The 18,321-nt window shown below is 40.9% G+C and overlaps 1 protein-coding gene across 2 annotated transcripts in view; it reads left to right on the forward strand.

The window, feature by feature from the left end:
- MYOM3 (myomesin 3) overlaps window positions 1-18,321 on the forward strand; it is an 80,465-nt gene that overhangs the window by 11,634 nt on the left and 50,510 nt on the right. For both annotated transcript variants that reach the window (XM_051988229.1, XM_051988230.1), the window contains exons 5-11: window positions 353-510; window positions 8,127-8,222; window positions 9,545-9,633; window positions 10,545-10,589; window positions 11,154-11,294; window positions 17,038-17,199; window positions 17,478-17,619. In XM_051988229.1, the coding sequence (XP_051844189.1) occupies window positions 353-510; window positions 8,127-8,222; window positions 9,545-9,633; window positions 10,545-10,589; window positions 11,154-11,294; window positions 17,038-17,199; window positions 17,478-17,619 (833 nt within the window). The remainder of the gene's footprint in view (window positions 1-352; window positions 511-8,126; window positions 8,223-9,544; window positions 9,634-10,544; window positions 10,590-11,153; window positions 11,295-17,037; window positions 17,200-17,477; window positions 17,620-18,321) is intronic.

Below are 18,321 nucleotides of genomic sequence, written 5' to 3' on the forward strand. Positions count from 1 at the left end.
TTTTGAGGGAGAAGGAAGAAGAGGAAGAAAGAGAAAGAATTTGGAACTCAAACATTTTTAAAATAACATTACAATTGTTTGTAACATAATTGAGGGAAAATAAAATATTAATTTAAAAAAGGATGGAGTGAAAGGAGAAAGCATGAGAGTGGTGTGGAAGGAATGGTACAGATGAAGGGAAGAAGAAGAGATAGTAGAGAAAAGAGTGGAGATAATCAGTAAACATTTATAAAGTGCCTGCTGTGTATCAAGGAACTATGCTAAATGAGACATGGCTGTATACAGGATTGCTGACCATGGGCTGCAGGAGTCACAAGCTCTCTTCTTTCTCTCTACCCCGCAACATTTCTAGACAGAAGACAAGATCCGTGAGGCTAAAGAATTGAGGGAGCTATGTTCCAGCCGGGGTCCTTTCTTCTGGATCCCTCTCCGCTCCCACACAGTCTGGGAAAATGAATCTGTTTTGTTGACCTGTACTGTGTACGCGTCTCCTCCACCTCAAGTCACCTGGTAAGTAACAGAGAGTGGGTATGTGTTGGAGCTAGAGGAAGGGATACATGGAGTTCATTTGTTCAGGGAATGAGTTCTAATCCTGATTCTGTGCTGAGCAACCTTAGGTCAGATGCTCACTCTCTCTGAGTCTCCATGCTGGGTGAAGCAGCAAGACAAGAATCCACAGTGTGATGTTTTCCCAGTGCTCTGGATCTCAGAGTCCCAAAGGCTTGGGAAAATATTCAGTATGGAATGAAAAGGCAGAAGTTCTGATTCTGGCTTTATTTATTACTACCCCTTGTGAATTTCAACAAGTTCACTTACTCTATCCCACCTTCAGCTTTTTCCTTTGCAAAATGAATGCTGGAAAAAAGATGGCTCCTTCTGGCTCTAAATCTTATGATATTATGCTCTTATGAATACCTCAGGGGCCTTCATTGTCCTAGATTTTAGCCATTTTTGGTTTGGATCTTTTTGGTAGTCCCATGAAGCCTTTGTACCTCTTCTCAGAAGAGTGTCTTTAAATCATTGAAGGAAATGCTAAATTTTAGTTAAAAGCTACTGAAAATAAAGAGAGAAGTTTTTTTTTCCACCCAAGCTCACAGACCTTCTGAAAACCTCCTCGGACCTCTTGAGGGATCTGTGAGCACCAGGTTAAAAATCTCTGCTCTAAGCCAGGATTCTCAAACTTTTCCCACTCTTAACCTCTTTTCACTCGAAATTTTTATTCAATTCCAAATATATAGGGATATAAAATAAGTGTACAAATCAACCATATAATGACAGCAAATCTTAATTTCCTGACCCTCACATTTAGTTACATGACCCCTTATGGGGTCACAAACTACAGTTTAAGAAGCTTTGCTCTAAAAGAACTCAGGTGCCGATGGAACTAGCAGTGCAGTCCAATGGAGAGAAGGCTAGAGTTAAAATCAGGAAGATCTGAGTTTAAAACTTATTAGCTGTGTGACATTGGACAAATCTCACCTCTAAGCCTCAATTTCCTTATCTGTAAATGAGAAGATTAGATTAGATGGTCCCTTCTAACTCTCCATGTGTGACCCAATGAACCTCAGAATCTTAGCCTGTGGTTCCATAGATCTCACTTGACCATATGTCCAAGACTCAGAAATAGAGAGATCCCTAAGGCAACTGCTGGGTACAAAACTGGCTCCAGGCGGCTCTCTATAAAGATATTCTTAGCTCCTTCTCAGCCAGCTCTCTATGGGGCAGAGGATCATAAAAATATGATTCTGGAGGGCCCCTCACACAGCTGTTCAGAGCTGGGCATCCCCGTTAGAGATGGGAAAGCCAAGAGAGAAACAATTTGTAGGAGACAGTGAGGCCGGGGCACCATGGCACAGAAGGACTGAATTTGGAAATGGGGGTCCTGGGTTCAAATCTCCACCTCTGTCCCCCACTCTCCTGTGAAAATGTCAACAAATCACTTTCTGGGTTTCAGTCTCCCTATTCAGCTCCAAATTCATAGTCCTGTGTCCCAGAACTGCTTCCAATTTTAAATCTGTGATCACCACTGTCCAGGCACCACATTTCCCTGTGGCCTGTCCATTTCACGGGGCTATCAGGAGGATGAATCACAGACTGTAAGAGTCTAAAGAACAGATCGATCCATACCTGGAAAAAAATTCCTAGTGTCATTCAAGTAGACATTCAGTCTGTGCTTTAGACCAGTAAAGGGGAACCCGACACTCCTAAGCCAGGCCATTCTACGTCAGGACAGCTCCTGTTGTTGGGACGGTGATCTTTCTTGACTTTGTTCTTCTCCACATGTGAGCTGATGTTCTCATGGGTGGGAGTAGGGAATGGCAGTACCCACGTCTCAGCTGCCTGAATCCTGGCAACCAAACCTGGATCCCTCCCAATCCTGTGGCCAAAAGCCAAGGGCGTCTCCTGGAAGCTTATTATGAGAGGGGCTGTTTCTGACAACTTAGTTGCCACAACACATGCAGCAAGATTCCTGGCTCAGGACCAAGATTGTGCCCACGGCCAAATGTGAATGACTCAGGAGCCCTCGAGATGTCTTTACCAGGTCTGGACATAGAAAATTACGTTACCATCTTTGGATACTATGGGAAACAAAGTAGTTCTAAAAGATCTTAATGGGAGCTTCAATAGATTCCCAGACAGGGAGCTAGATGAGGGGGTTTCCCATTCTGGTAATTGCCCCCAATTTCCTAGAGAATCATGCAGAAACAGCTCAAGATAAATAATGCCAGGAAACCAAAGGGTTGTTCCCAGCTCAGCCATTGTTGAGAAATGGATATCCATAGACAAGACACTTTCCTTCTCTAATTATTACTCTCTTCACCTGTAAAATGAGTGGATAAAATAATTTATAAATTCATTTACAACTCTAGATTCTATGCTTATAAAACACTTCCATTCTGTTAATCTCAATTTCTTTTTCTGCAAACTAGGCACAGTGATCTTGATAGATCATTCATTTAACAAACATTTATTAAGCACCTATTGTGTGCACAAGCACTGTGAGAACAACAACAACCCCCCCAAAAAAGGGGGTCAGAGGCTTTCAATCATGAGCCCATACTGCTCCTCTATCAGTTCATTAGAGAGATACAAACAAAATGCCACCGGACGTTTAAGGCTAAGGTTTTTATTGACCTAGGGCCAGCAGGGCAGCCTTCCTGGAAGTGATGATATATGTTTGTCAGTCAATTTGCATTTAATAAGATAGAATGCTAAGCTTGGAATCAGGATGATTCATCTTTAGATCTCTTCAAGTCTGGCCTCAGACTCTTAGTAACTGTGTGACCTTGGGCTCTGTTTGCCTCAGTTTCCTCATCTGTAAAAATGAGCTGAAATGGCAAACCATTTTAGTATCTTTGCCAAGAAAATTCTAAATTGGATCACGAAGAATCAGACATAATTGAAAAGCCAATAAACAACAACTATGTACCAGTGGGAACACAAGAAAGGGGGGGGGAGCCAATTCCTTCCCTCAGCTAGCTCACAAAAGAAACAACATACATATACACAAACAGGATCTAGGTAGGATAAAAGGATTAATGGGATCAGGAAACACTTATCAAGGAAGGCTGGGAATTCAGCAGATGAAGAGGGACTCAGAGGGCATGACAAACCTGGGTAATAATATGAGTGCAGGAACAGAGGGTGATTAGCCAGCAGCAAGTTTCAGGGACAGAGAACATACCTATTGCTAAAGTACAAATTGAATGGAGGAAAGGAAAAGCTGGAAAAATTAGTGTGGCCCCAAGATATAGGGAGCCTCAATCGTTAAGCAAAGGAATCTGAAGTTTGCTCAGTAGGTAGTGGAGAGTCATTGAAGATTTTTGAACAAAGGAGTGACATGATATGCTTTATGTTTAAAAAAAATTACACTAGTGTGATGAAGGATGGACTAACAAGAGAGGAGAAATGGGAAGACTTGTTGGGAATCTGTTGCAGTCATCATCATCAGTATCATCCATTTATACAGCACTTTATAGTTGCAAAAATGCTTTCTATTTATCATCTCAAATGGTCAGTGTCAATGGTGGGACTGGAAAGGAGGTCATGTCAATCCAATGCTTCACGCCACCAGATTATTTTCTAAGAGTTCCAAGACAGTTTGAGGTAATAGGAGCTACTTCCAATTCAACCATTCCTGACACATAGATGTCCATAGACAAGCCGCTTTCTTCCTCTAATCATCACTTTCCCTATCTGTAAAATAAGATGAGTGGACAAAATAATTCATGAGTTCATTTAAAATTCTAGATTCTTTGAATATAAAGTATTTCAGCTCTTTTGGCCTCAGTTTCTGAGCTGGTAGAAAAGGTCTGTAGTAGAATAGTGGCCACCCAGCCCATCAATGACTAAATAAGTTATAGTGTATGAAAGTAATGGAATATTATTGTTCTATAAAAAATGATATACAAGTTGATTTTAGAACGGCCTGATACTGAGTGAAACAAGCAGAACCAGGAATACACTATACACAGTAACAACAAGATTGTGCAATGATCAACTATGAAAGATTTAGTTCTTCTCAGTAGTTCAGTGTGCCAAGGCAATCCTAATGAACTTTGGATAGAAGATGCCTTTTGCATTCAGAAACAAAACGCTATGTTCACTTTTTTTTCTGTTTCTTTTCCTCTCCTGGTTTTTCCCTTTTGTTTTCATTTTTCTTTCTCAATATGATTCATAAAGAAATGTGTATTTTAAAAGTTAATATACATATATAACCAGAAATTTTTTAAAAAAAGAATAGTGGTCATCAGATGAGAAAGAATTATAACAATCAGCTTTTAGAAAACCTTTGAAGGTCTTCTAAGTATCTCCTACCTATGACCTCATTTCAGTTTTATATCACCCTTTGAGACAGGGATCTCCTAAAATAGTATTTTATTAGATCTAGATCTTGGAGAGATCTCAAAAACCCTTTAATCCAATCCACTCATTTTACAGATAAAGAAATGAGGCTCAGAGGGATTAATTAATTTGCTTAAGATCACAAAAATAATAAATCTCAGAGGTAGGATTTGAATGCCCATCCTCTAATTTAGGGATTCTTAATCTGGGGTTCACAGACCTCCAAAGGGGTCTGTCGAGAGATTTCAGGAGATCTGTGAACATGAAGGTGAATTTGAAAAATAACCAAAATTTAGTGTATCCTTCACTTATGAATGTTGTCAATAAGCCATAATTGAGTTAGATCTCACCAGAACATGAAAAACACAAAAAATTAAGAATCTCTGCTCTAAGGGGTACACCCAGCTCATAATACTCTATTATTCAGATGAGCTCTTTTTTAATATTTTATTTTATAATAACTTTATATTGACAGAATCCATGCCAGGGTAATTTTTTTACAACATTATCCCTTGCACTCGTTTCTGTTCCGATTTTTCCCCTCCCTCCCTCTACCCCCTCCCCTAGATGGTAAGCAGTCTCAGATGAGCTCTTTACTGAGTATGGTCAACCTTAACTTGCTCATCACCCAGGAAGTCAGACTGTTGCCCCAGCAACACAATTGCTTAATTTCTGTCCGGTCAAAGCTCACCAGGAAGATGGGTCAGGAAGGGAAGAGATTTGTTTCTTTGAGCCATAAGAACATGCATCAGACACATCAGTTTGGTGGGCTAGGGAGAGGTGTTGGGTAGGAGACAGTGAGTGAGGATGCAGAGCAGGTGGCCTGAGAATGGCATAGGTCCAGAGCCAGAGAATGGATTTTGGTTTATGTCTCAAGAACTCAGCTCATGTACTCCTGCCTCCTTTTGCACCTTGTTCACATCCCCACTCCTTTTTCTAGTAACTCCTCTCTCGTTGAGGTGTCTTGGACAAATTATTAAAAATGAAGCTTTTCTAAAAGTCTTGCCCTCGGCTCACCTGTAATATTGGGATTTGGATGGTGGGGAAAAAATTAGTTTATACCATGGAAGCAAAGCCTGCCTTCCCAGGGACTTTCTAAAGAACCAAAGAATGGTTTGTCAGGATTGTGGTTTCTCCACACCTTAGATGCTTTTCCAGTTCCTTTGCAAAAGAAGCCAGGAAATTGAATATAAATCTTGAAACAGGTGGAGATCACCTGCAATTTGGGCAAGAATCTCAATTGTAACTGAAAATTATTGAAGCCTTACTATAAGATTTCCAAGTAAACAGAAATGTATTTTTGAAATGTGGTACATGAATTGAGGAATGTAATATATGTTCTTTTTCTTTTTTATGTATTGCATACTGATATAAGAGATCTTTTGGTGTATTGTCTAGCTTAGTAAATGGAAGGAGAGTTGACCTCAGAGCCAGGAAGCCTTTAGTTCAAGCCCCACCTTGGACATACTGGCAGAAGAGTGCTATAGTAAACTTGAGCTCAGCTAATGCTATAAATTAAGACTTGATTTATTGATTTGTTAATTATTTAGAATTACAAAAGTGATGGAAAAGATGTTAATGCAAATTAAAATTGTAAAAAAGTATTGCAAACATTTGTGAATTACTCCCACTTCTAAAGAAGTGTCATAACAAAAATAAAAGTTAACCCTAAAAACTAATCATATAGTGCCATCAAATGATTCATATCTGGAGCACTACAGATGTGCTACTCCCAAATTTTAAATTGTAAAACTGTAAAATTAACATATCTATTTTCTCTTTTTCCTATCCCCTCATTTAAAAAAAAAAGAAAAGAAAAGAAAAGAAAGAAATTTGAACCATGAAGCAAAACAAACTCCAAAAAGATGTGTCTCATTCTGCATCCTAATCTATCATCTTCCTATGATGGATAGCACATTTCACAATCAGTCCTGGAGAATCATTGATGGCTTTGTATTGACTAAAATTTTTATGGCTTTCAAAGGAGTTCATTCTTATGGTCTTATGTCTCCTGATTCTGCTCACTTCATTCTTCATCAGTTGACAAAAATCTTCAAAAATTATCATTTTTATAATATTGGTGTTTTAGAATAAATTATTCTCACTTTACATAAGTCTTTGCACTTCTCTTTGAAATGTTCTATTTCCCCATTTCTTTTAGTACATTTCAGGGGAGGGGGTGTTATTTAGTCATGTCTGACTTTTTGTGATACCATTTGAAGTTTTCTTGGCAGAAATACTGAAATAGTTTGCTGTTTCCTTCTCAAACTCATTTTACAGAAAACTGAGGCAACAGGGTTAAGTGACTTGTCCAAGGCCACACAGCTAATGTCAAGAGATTTAAACTCAGATCTGACTACAGGAACAGAGCTTTCTGTGCACTATGGCACCACCTAGCTGCCACTTCAGTATAATAGTATTCCATTTCATTCATAAACCATGGATCCAGCCGTTTTTGTAACTGTTGTTTGTTCTTGTTCTGCAAGAGAACCATGACATCAGAGAGGTGATACCATGACATACAAGTGAATTGGATTGATGTGAGGGAGATCTGTGCAAGGTCACCTGCCTCACTTTCTCCTCCAATGACCAGATACAGATCAGGATGGTTGGAGATGACACTGGACGTAATACCATTTTCAGAGGAAGGACATCCTCTTAATTTCTAGCTTTTCTCTACCACAAAAAAGAACTACTAGAATTTTAATGGAGTTGAGAATGGTAGGTGTTAGGATGAAGAAAGAGGAAGACCAACTCACAAGTTGTTTTAAGAAACAGAAAACAGTCAGACTTCAGAGGTCTTGATTTTTATGCATCTGGTGCCCGAAACTGGGGGAGGAAATGTTTCCTCTAAGTTATACCACCTGAAATAGTGCCCTCTCTCCACTACTTCTAGTTCCAGTTCCGACCTGCAGCTCAATGCTTTCTTCTCAGTGTCCTGATCTTTTGGGGCTAGGTATGGCTGACCAGTGAGAGGAAGGATCAGTTCTCCCCTCTCTAATAATAACACATTTCTATTAAGGTTTCTGATGTTCTCACAACAGCCTCAGAATCAAGGAATGCTAATATTATCCTCATTTTTCAGAAACTGAGACTTAGCATAATTATGTGAATTGTCCAAGGTCATATAAACAGTAACTGTTGATACTGGAGCTCCAGCCAAGATCTTTTGACTTCCAATCTGTTACTCCTTTCATTATATTACTCTGGGATCTCTCCAAATGTCTCCTTCCACCCACCTAGCCTCTCACCCTCACTCTCAAATGGTTCTGTCTCTACAGGTACAAAAATGATGTTAAGATCGACCCTCGCCTCTTTCCTGCTGGGAAATACACCATGAAGAATCATTTTGGTTTGTTCACGTTGGAGATCAGGAGGTAATATATCTTTTCTGCCGGTCTCTCTTTCCTTACCACTTCTCTGGGACTTTGAGCTTAAAGTGAAAATTTGCAAGCCTTTTCTTAGCTTGCTATTAGAAAATCCATCCAGATTAAGAGGTCCTGGGTTTTTAAAGCTTGAAAGAAGCAAAAATAGGATTCCTACTTACAGGGCAATTCTATGCTGAGAAGATGAGAATAAACACATATTCAGAGATCTCCACATGCTTACCTTATATAAGGTTATATCACTCAATGTCATGAATACATTTTCATCTAAATTATTGCATCTAAACCATCAAATCTAATATATTGTATCTGAAGTTGTTTTGCCAGTTATTGCTCCAGAGGAATAACTGTAATATTTTTTCTATGAAAATAGTTTCTTCAAGTGAGAAGTACCACTTCCAGGCAACAATGTGACTAAAGAACAAAGATATAACTAGGATGGGAAAATGGGAGCATTGTCCCTGGAGATTGAAATTTTTTGTGAAGAAAACTTTTTATTATTCTTTTCAAAATAGGAAAGAGGTGACGGTAAAGACAATTACTTGCAGTACAATCCCTCAAACTATAAGAGCTTAATAGTTATTAAATCAAGACACAAAGAAAAATATTTTGATTACAGGCTTATTTAGTTTGTGGAAATCTGGATATTGAAATTTTAAGGTCACTAATAACACTTGCAATCCTTCAGCCTTAGAAACTGTAGAAACTTCATCATCTTCTGGGAACATATTCCTTTTTCTCCAGTAAATACATTATTTCCTCTTCTCTCCATGATGCTTGACTAGCATAATAAAAAGCTAATTATAGCTCTGCTGAATACAATATATAGTCTCTATTCTGGAAGAATGCTCATAGACTAGAGAAATTGATTACAGAAGGCTTTCTCAAGAAGGAATCTTGATCTTCCTGTGGAGAAACCAAGATGGAGATTGGTGGAATTCAAGAAGAGAATATTTTGGAAACGGTGATGTAGGATGTAATGGGGGGGACTGGATTTCAAGCCTTGTTTTTCTTGAGTGACCATTAGTAAATCACATTGTCTCTCTTGGTCTAAGCTTCCTCATTTGTAAAATGAGAAGATGGGTTAAGAGCATCTCAAAGACTTGCTCCAGATCAATAAATCTGTGACATTCTAATGTATCTAAAGTCCAGGCCCAGGGTAAGAGATAGGGAAGGTGAATTTACATTGAACTCATTTTAGAAACAAAATTAAGTTTTGTATTCCAGGTTCAGTTTTTCCTGGAGACCCAAGGGGCAGGAACTGAGACCCCATACACGTATTACCACTTCCCTTAGTCTTTCCTCCTTTCTAGATGCACAGTGGAGGATTCAGCCACCTACACAGTAATGGTGAAGAATGCCTATGGCCAGGCCTCCTCTTTTGCAAAAGTCCTTGTTCGGAGTAAGTCCTTCCCATCTCCCCCCTCAGTTGACCTAATGCTACTTGAGATCTTTGCAGTGTCTGTCAGGAACAAATATGGAATTGGGCTCATGGCCAGATATGAAGAAGGACTGCCTTTATAATGGAACAAATGGTTTGGATGGGCACAGAACTTCCTTCTCTAGGGACTACAGAATGTGTTGTTGTTGAGTCATGTCCAACCGTTCATAACCCCATTTGAAGTTTTCTTCACAAAGATACTAAAATGGTTTGCCCTTTCCTTCTCCAATGTGCCCCCATTTTACAGATGAAGAACTGAGGAAAATAGGGTTAAGTGACTTGCCCAGAGGAAGAAAGGAAGGAAGGAAGGAAGGAAGGAAGGAAGGAAGGAAGGAAGGAAGGAAGGAAGGAAGGAAGGAAGGAAAAAAGGAAGGAAGGAAGCAAGGAGGGGAGAGAGGGAGGGAGGGAAGAAGATAGTGACTCTAGACTGGCTGCTTAAAAGCATTGAACTTGGTAGATTCAGCTCTGGCATTCTATGTTCTAAAGATCCTTCTAGCTCTGACATTTTACATCCTAATCTTTTATGTTCTAAGACTCTTTCCTTCCCTGCCCCATCCCCTCAGAAGAGGTAGTCACAGCTGAGCACTTAAATGCCCTCAAGGGAACATTCGTTCCCAGTCACTTAAATGGAAAAAGCAATCCCTCTAGATGATGGATCTGCTCCTGTCATCAACCTGGCCCCAGAGTGGCTGTCCTTGAGAAGAAACTATTTCCTCACACTTTCCAAAGGCTTCTCCTGTTCTCTGTTGTCCTCTGTCCCAATTAGAAGCTTGGGTAGCTAAGGGTCCTGATTCCCAACCTAGCTCCTGACTCCATAAGCGTCTGGGGCCATCATCTATTTAGAGCTCTGATTATCTTTCTTGGTTTTGCAGAATACCTGGGAAAAGAGTCTGGCTTCGATTCAGAGATATTTAAAAGTAAGGATGGGGTCGGGGTGGGGAGGGAAGGAGTAGAGAATGGAAAGGGGAGAAGGGCGGCTAGGTATAAATCATGGACGCTTCTCATAAAGTCTGAGATTTCCCATTTAGCTGCCTGAAATTGGAATTCAACGTGCTTTCGTATATCTTTCTGATTTAGTTGATAGAAATTTTATAACCCGGCATGCTCCAGGGCTGTTCAAACAAACCAAAAGAGTGGGTCATGGTAGTAAATCATATAGAAAGTGTCAGATTCAATTGAACAATTCATCAAACATTTGTCCAAGCATCTGCCAGGCCCTAATGCTCAATTATGAAAATACAAAAATAAAAACAATATCATGCTTAACCTTATAAAACTTACAGTCTATTAGTTTGGTCTGTAGAAAATCTCAAATGAAATGATTACAGTCTCCTGGAGAAGGGGGAGATATGACAATTTGCCCAGAAACTAACATGGAAATTATCAGTGGCTTGGACAAGGGCAGTTTAGACACCCCCTGCAGTAACCGGGACCAGGTCCAGACTCTGGGAGAGACCTAAGGGCTTGTGTTCTCTCTGTAGGATTTCTGCTTGGCCCAGATGTTGAGTTTGAATCTGTGCTGCAGCCTGTTTTTGCCAGGGAGAAGGAGCCCTTCACTTTGACCTGTACTTTCACTCAAGATGTGCCTGATGGCCAGACAAAGATCCAGTGGTTCAGAGATGGTAGGTCCTTATCATCACCCCCATATTTCCCATCCGCCTGAGCCTGTCTATTCAGTTCCCCCAAGTCACCAGCTGTAGGTATGTATTATACCCCTTGAGGAAAGAGCCTGGGGATGACTCCAGGGGAGTCTTCTGAGGAGATGCAATCCCTGCCTTTGGAGGTTTTCCAATCCAATGGGAGAAAGAAAATCCCTACCTTTGGGTCTGATGGGTCAAAGGAAGGAGACTTAGCCCAAGTTCTTTGAGTCCTATACAAATCAAGCAATAAAAGGGTACAAATAAAGGAGATGAGGGGTCATTCACAAAGTGCTTCTGGAGGCCAGGTTTGAAAATGATAGCTGAGAATTACATAACTAAAGTTTGCAAAGAACTTTACATAGAGGAGCTTTATTTCATCCTCTCCCAGGAACCCTGTGAAGTGGGTGCTAGAATGATTAGTACCCTCATCTTACAGCTAAGAGATGTTGTTGCTGAGCTAACGGGGCCAGAGATGGTGTCAAAGGTGGGATTCAAACTCAGGATTTCCCAAAGTGGGAAGATGGAGATGGTTCAATTTGAGACCTTAAGCAAGTTCTTTACTCCCTGAGTCTCAGTTTCCTCATCTGTAAAGTGAGGGATCAGTCCTGTTGACTTTGGCCTCTGAAGGATGGTCAGTGATCCCAAGGCTTTCAGTTCCACATTCTTTCCACCATACCACTACTTTAAAGGATTCCAGTCCCAGGAACTGGGGGAAAGGTGGCCAGGCAGCATTTGCTGGGTTCCCTTTAATCCTGCTCTCAGCTCTCCAGGGTAACCTTAGGTCCCTGAGGCACTTCAGGGTCCCAGATTTAGTTTGCCCACCCAAGTGATGGAGACCAACCTCCAGCCCCGTGTGGGAGGAGATCGGAGCTGCTTTAGAGAGGGGGCTAATCATTAGCACTGACTGCCTCCCCTAGCAAGAGTTAGTCTGGGCCAAAGAAAGAATGAGTTCCTCCTTGCCTTGTATACTCTTCTCCCCAGCCTACACTGAAGCCCCAAGGACAAGGAGAAGTCCTTGAGCCCAGGAAGCCAGCAGCTGTCTTTTAGGGGGTGGACCATGGCCTCTAAGGAGCCCCCAGAAGCAGCTGTAAAAACAAGGCCTGGGATATTTTCAGGAACACAGAGAGTAGCCAGAATATGGGATGCTGAGCTATGAAATGCAGACTGGGATGTACAGAGGTTAGTGCAGGGAAGTCCAGATCAGGGAATAAAAGGGGAATCTGGGCAGATTGAGAATAATACTGACCATGGAGAAAGGAAATAGGCAAGAGCTAGATTGGGTTCATGAGCTTCCACCTTCCTCACGCAGCCTCCATCTCTCTCATCTCTCATTGAGCCCTACTCCTCTCACTGTGGTGCCGCCCCATGATGGGCTGCATCTTTTCACTCAACTCCTATCGCTTCATTAAACTCCTCATCCTCTCATTGAACCCCTTCTTCCTCCCTTAAGGAACAATGACTCTTTTACTGAGCTCCCAGCCCCCTCACTAAGTCTTCCCTTCTCTTTTGCTGGGCCCTCCAATCAATCAATCAATCAACGTGTAGCCAATAGCAGCTATCTATTATGTGCCAGGCATTGCAGAGATACTCAAACCTTTTAAATAGGGGGCCATCTCACTGTCCCTCAGACTGTTGGAGGGCCGGACTATAGTAAAAACAAAAACTTTGTTTTGTGGGTCTTTAAATAAAGAAACTTCATAGCCCTGGGTGAGGGAGATAAACGTCCTCAGCTGCCACATCTGGCCCGTGGCTGTAGTTTGAGGACCCCTGCTAGAGACTATCATTTTACTCATTGAACTCCCATCCCATTCCCTCACTGAGCCCTGATACCACTCCCTGAGCCCCTAACTGCTTCACTGAATCCCTCCACCTCTCACTGAGAAGTCATCCCTTTGCTGAGGAGGATTTGGAGGCAGGAAGATTCAACTTTAAATCTTGCCTCAAACTTTAGGTGTGTGATAGTTTACTTAATCTCTTTCAACCTCAGTTTTCTTATCTGCAAAATGGTGATAATGATAGCATCCACCTCACAGGATTGCTGTAAGAATAAAATGAGAATATAGTTAGATGCACTTTGTAAACCTTAAAGCTGTTATTATTCACAAAATGAGAAAATTGCACTCCACAATCTCTAAAGTCCCTTTCAACTTTAAAATCTAGGATCACATTATCTTTGACTGAGTCTCCAGTCTGTTCACTGTGGTCCTCTGATTACATTCTCACTAAGCCCTCATCTCTCTCCAATTCTCCCATTTGCTCCATGATCCCTTTACTGTGGCCCTATTTCTGACCCCCCCCATCTCCCACAGTGATCCTTATAACTCCTCCATGATCCCTTTAGTATGGGCCTGTCTCCTCCCTGGGCCCCCATCATTGTGTCACCCTCCCTTCATTGAATCCCCTCCCTCCTCACTGATTCTCCTGCCTATTCACTGAGCTCTCATCCCCTAAGATTGGAATCTCGTGAAAAATCTTTCAACACAGAGGTCCTCCCTCACTTTGACAAAGCCCCAGAGAAGCCCTCAGCCCCCTCCCTCCTCCCTCACTGCACTTTCCCCCATGCAGTGGTCCCAGCTTCCACTACATAGTCCTCCTTTCATGTATTTATTCAGTTCAACTCAACAAATACTTCTCTATGCGCTGAGCTCTGGATTCAGAACTGGAGGTATAGAGCCAGACAGGATAAAGATGAAGCCCTGAATATTATTATTATTCAAGAACTGCCTGTTAGGGACACTGAAACTTGCTAATACGCCCAGTCTTCACCCAAGATCTCCTCCAGGGCCTCCTCATAACTTTGGGGGGAGCCTGGGCTCTCAAAGACCACCATGGATGAACAAATACTGGCAGGTCCTTAGTTGTCATTCAGCCATTTCTGTAACAGGTGGACAGTAATACTTTAATCTCATACTTCACAGAACTGTTGTGAGGAAAGGAAATTTGCAAACCAAAAACACCCTAAAATGTGAATGATGTAAATAGTCTCAACAACTACAAAGATTGACCCTTTGTGACTCATTTGGGGTTTTCTTGCCAAAGATAATGGAGTGGTTTGCCATTTTCTTCTCCAGCCCATTTTATAGATGAGAAACCTGAGGCAAACAGGATGAAATGACTTGTCCAGAGTCTCATAGCAAGGAAGTATCTGAGGTCAGATTTCAACTCAGGAATAAGTCTTCCTGACTCTGAACCTGGCACTCTATCCACTGTGTCACTAGCTGCCCTGTGTCACTACCTCGCCAGAAAAATCTGGGAACAAACTGGATCCATCATTCAAGGATGAACTAAGTGTAGAACAATTCTTATACTCATGCCCAGATAAAAAAAAAAGTAAATAACCCATGGTCAATATCAAAATATATAATTTCAATTCATTTAGAGAAAACGGATTCACACTAAAGAGTGAAAAACATTTGGAAATTTGCTATTGTTGTTCAGTTGTGTCTGACTCTTCATGACACCATTTGGGGTTTTCTTGGCAAAGAACTGTTTGATATTTTTTCTCCAGCTTATTTTACAGATGAGGAAAGTGAGGCAGATAGGGTTAAGTGACTTGCCCAGGATCACCTGACTAGGCTGTGTCTGGATTTGAATAAAGATCTTTCTGATTCTAAATCTGGGACTTTATTCAATGTGCCATTTAACTGCCTTCTGAGCACATTTCACTTTAGATTGGTGACAGGTTAGGAAAATTCAGTTTCCATCATTTTCACTCTCTTTGTTGTTGTTGGCTTGCATTTTGTTTTCTTTCTCATTTTTTCCTTTTTTATCTGATTTTTCTTGTGCAGCAATATAATTGTATAAATATGTATACATGCATTGGATTTAACATATATTTTAACATGTTTAACAAATATTGGATTACTTGTCATCTAGGGAAGGGGGGAAATGGGAAATTTGGAACACAAGATTTTGCAAGGGTCAGTGTTGAGAAATTATCCATGCATATGTTTTGAAAATAAAAAGCTTTAATAAAAAAAAAAGGAAAAGAAAATTATCCAGGAAAAAATATGCACAGATAGTTTTCAACATTTATCCTTGCAAAACTTTGTGTTCCAAATTTTTTTTCTCCCTCCCTTTTCCCCATCCCTTCTTCTAGTTGGCAAGTAATCCAATATATGTTAAACATGTGCGATGTTTCTATACATATTTCCACAATAATTATTCTACACAAGAAAAATCAGATGAAAAAGGGAAAAAATGAGAAAGAAAACAAAAAGCAACTGTGAAAATGCTATGTTGTGATCCGCACTTAACAGTCCTCTCTCTGGGTGTAGATGGCTCTCTCCATCATTGGAACTGACCTGAATCACTTCACTGTTGAAAAGAATCACTGAACTGAATCACTTCACATCCATCAGAATTGATTGTTGCATAATTTTGTTGTTATCATGTACAATGTTCCCCTGGTTCTGCTCACTTCATTCAGCATCAGTTCATTTAAGTCTCTCCAGGCCTCTCTGAAATCATCCTGCTGGTCATTTCTTATAGAACCATAATATTCCATAACCTATTCAGCCATTCTCCAGGTGATGGGCATCCACTCAGTTTCCAGTTCTTTTCCACTACAAAAGGGACTGCCACAAATAGTTTTGAACATGTGGGTCCTTTTCCCTTTTTTATGATCCCAAAGATACAATTTGTAATGTTAGATCATAATAGTATTATACCACTTCAAGGACTTAGATGAGCTGGTCACATCAGGAAAAGCTGACTTCAAATTTGGTTTCAGTCGCTTATTAGTTGTGTGACCCTGAGTAAGCTACTTAATCTCTGTTTGCCTCAGTTTCCTCAATTATAAAATGGGATAATAATAGCACCTACCTCTTAGACTTGTGGTAAGGATCAAATGAAATATTTGCAAAATTACTCAGTACAGAGTCTGGTACATAATATATGCTATATAAATGCTTATTCCCCTTCTTTCCCCGCCTTTAGGATGAGCAAAATATATCACAAATATGCACACAATGGGAGTCTTATAAGAACAAACTTCATTTTTGTCTGGTCATTAAAAAAATGGCATTCTCTTCTGGAGTCTCCCAGTGTGTGCAAGTATGTAGGCTTTTTTGTTTTGATCGTTAAACAATGGCTTTCACCTGCAGATTCCTGGTAAATTTTAGGTAAATCTTCTGCCTTAATTTCAATAATGTATACTTTGAGTTCCTGATATTTTTGCTTCTACACTTATTTTTGGACAGATGCAAGATTTCTCTCTTGTGCTAGACAGATACCATCTTGTTCCAACCCCAAAGGCAGGATCCTCCTTCCCTTTTGAAAAGAAACTCTTCCTCTTCACAACTTGCCCCTAAATCCCAGCTTGTTTCACATCATCTCCCTTCACACTCTACCATCCAGTCAGATTGAACTTTTTGTGGTTCCTCACACATGACACTCCATGTCCCACAAACTGTCCTCCATACCAGGAATACGTTAACTACTCATCTCTGCTTTAGAATCTTTGTTTCCTTAGAAATTCAGCTCAAATACTACCCTTAATAGAAAGTCTCTCTGGAACTTCTCCCCCATCCTAACCCCTAAAAATTGTCAGGTTTTAAAATTTTCTTTTATAGAAATGATATGTGCAGGAGATATTATCTCCCTCATTTGAATGTAAGTTCCTCAAAGTCAGACTAAATTTTTGGTCTTTATATTTCCAGCAGCTAGCATGGTGGTTGGTAAATGGATAGTGTTTTAATCAATGTTTGCTGATTGATTGATTCAGGAAAGCTGCTACAAGTCTCTGAGAGGCGACAGCTCCAGTACTTGGACCGCCAGGCCTCTGTGAGAGTTTCCTGTGCTTACAAAGAGGATGAAGGACTGTACACTATCCAAGTTCCCTCTCCTTTTGGCTCCAAGGAACAGAGTGCTTACGTGTTTGTGAGAGGTAAGCTCTGGGGACAGTGGGAAGGAGCAATGGAGGTGGAGGAGGGAGCAGGTCTGAGATGATCGTCACCAAGAAACCTAGAAAGGGAAGAAGCTGGGGATGACTTGGGGAATCAAACTAGGCCAGGGTCTAATCTTGTCACAAACATCACTGGCCCCTTTCTCCTGAAGGAACAATGATCTGGACAATGGAGGGGAAGATGGAGGTGAGGGTGAAGGATGGAGAGATGATGCAAGGGGTTAGAAATGTACTGTAGTCTGAAGAGTGTTCTGTTTCAGATGCACTTGCAGAGAAAGCCGGGGCTCCAGGATCCCCACTGAATGTCCAGTGTCATGATGTGAATAGAGACTGCCTGATCCTGACCTGGGTCCCACCCAGCGACACGCGCGGCAGCCCCATCATTGGTTATACCATTGAGAGGTGGGTGCTGCAGCAAGGGACAATTACCAGAAATTAGAACCTCTCTCTCACCCAGGAAGAATTGTGTCTGCAAGGGGACACAGGAGACAGAATTCCTGGTATAAAAGGACTCAGAACAGCAGAGCTGGGAGAGATGTTGGAACAGAGAATGTCAGAACTTGGAAAAACTCTTAGAACAGAAAATGTAAAAACTCGGAGGGACCTTAGAACAGAGAATGTCAGAGCTGAAACAAGGGGTCTTAAGATCAGAATGTCAGGACTGAGAGGGACCTTAGAACATAGAATGTACACACTAGGAGGGAACTTAGAACACAGAATGTCAGAACTAGGAGGGACCTTAGAACATAAAAATATCATATGTAGGAGGCAGAATGTAGACACTGGGGGGGATCACAAAATACAGATTGTTAGAGCTAGGAGGGACCTTTGAACAGAGAATCTCAGAGCTAAAATAAGAGGTCTTAGCATCTAGAATGTCAGTGCTAAAAGGGACCTTAGAACATAGAATGTACACATTAGGAGGGATCTTAGAACAGAGAATGTCAGAACTGGGAAGGACCCTAGAATACAGAATGTAGATCCTGGGAGGAATCTTAGAACAGAAGTACCTTAGAACAAATTTAAAATGTCAGAACTGGGAGGAGCCTTAGAATACTGCATTTGGAAGCTGGAGACCTTAGAGCACGGGTAAAACAGAAAAAG

Source organism: Antechinus flavipes, chromosome 3, assembly GCF_016432865.1.
Source record: "Antechinus flavipes isolate AdamAnt ecotype Samford, QLD, Australia chromosome 3, AdamAnt_v2, whole genome shotgun sequence".
NCBI classification, from domain to species: domain Eukaryota; kingdom Metazoa; phylum Chordata; class Mammalia; order Dasyuromorphia; family Dasyuridae; genus Antechinus; species Antechinus flavipes.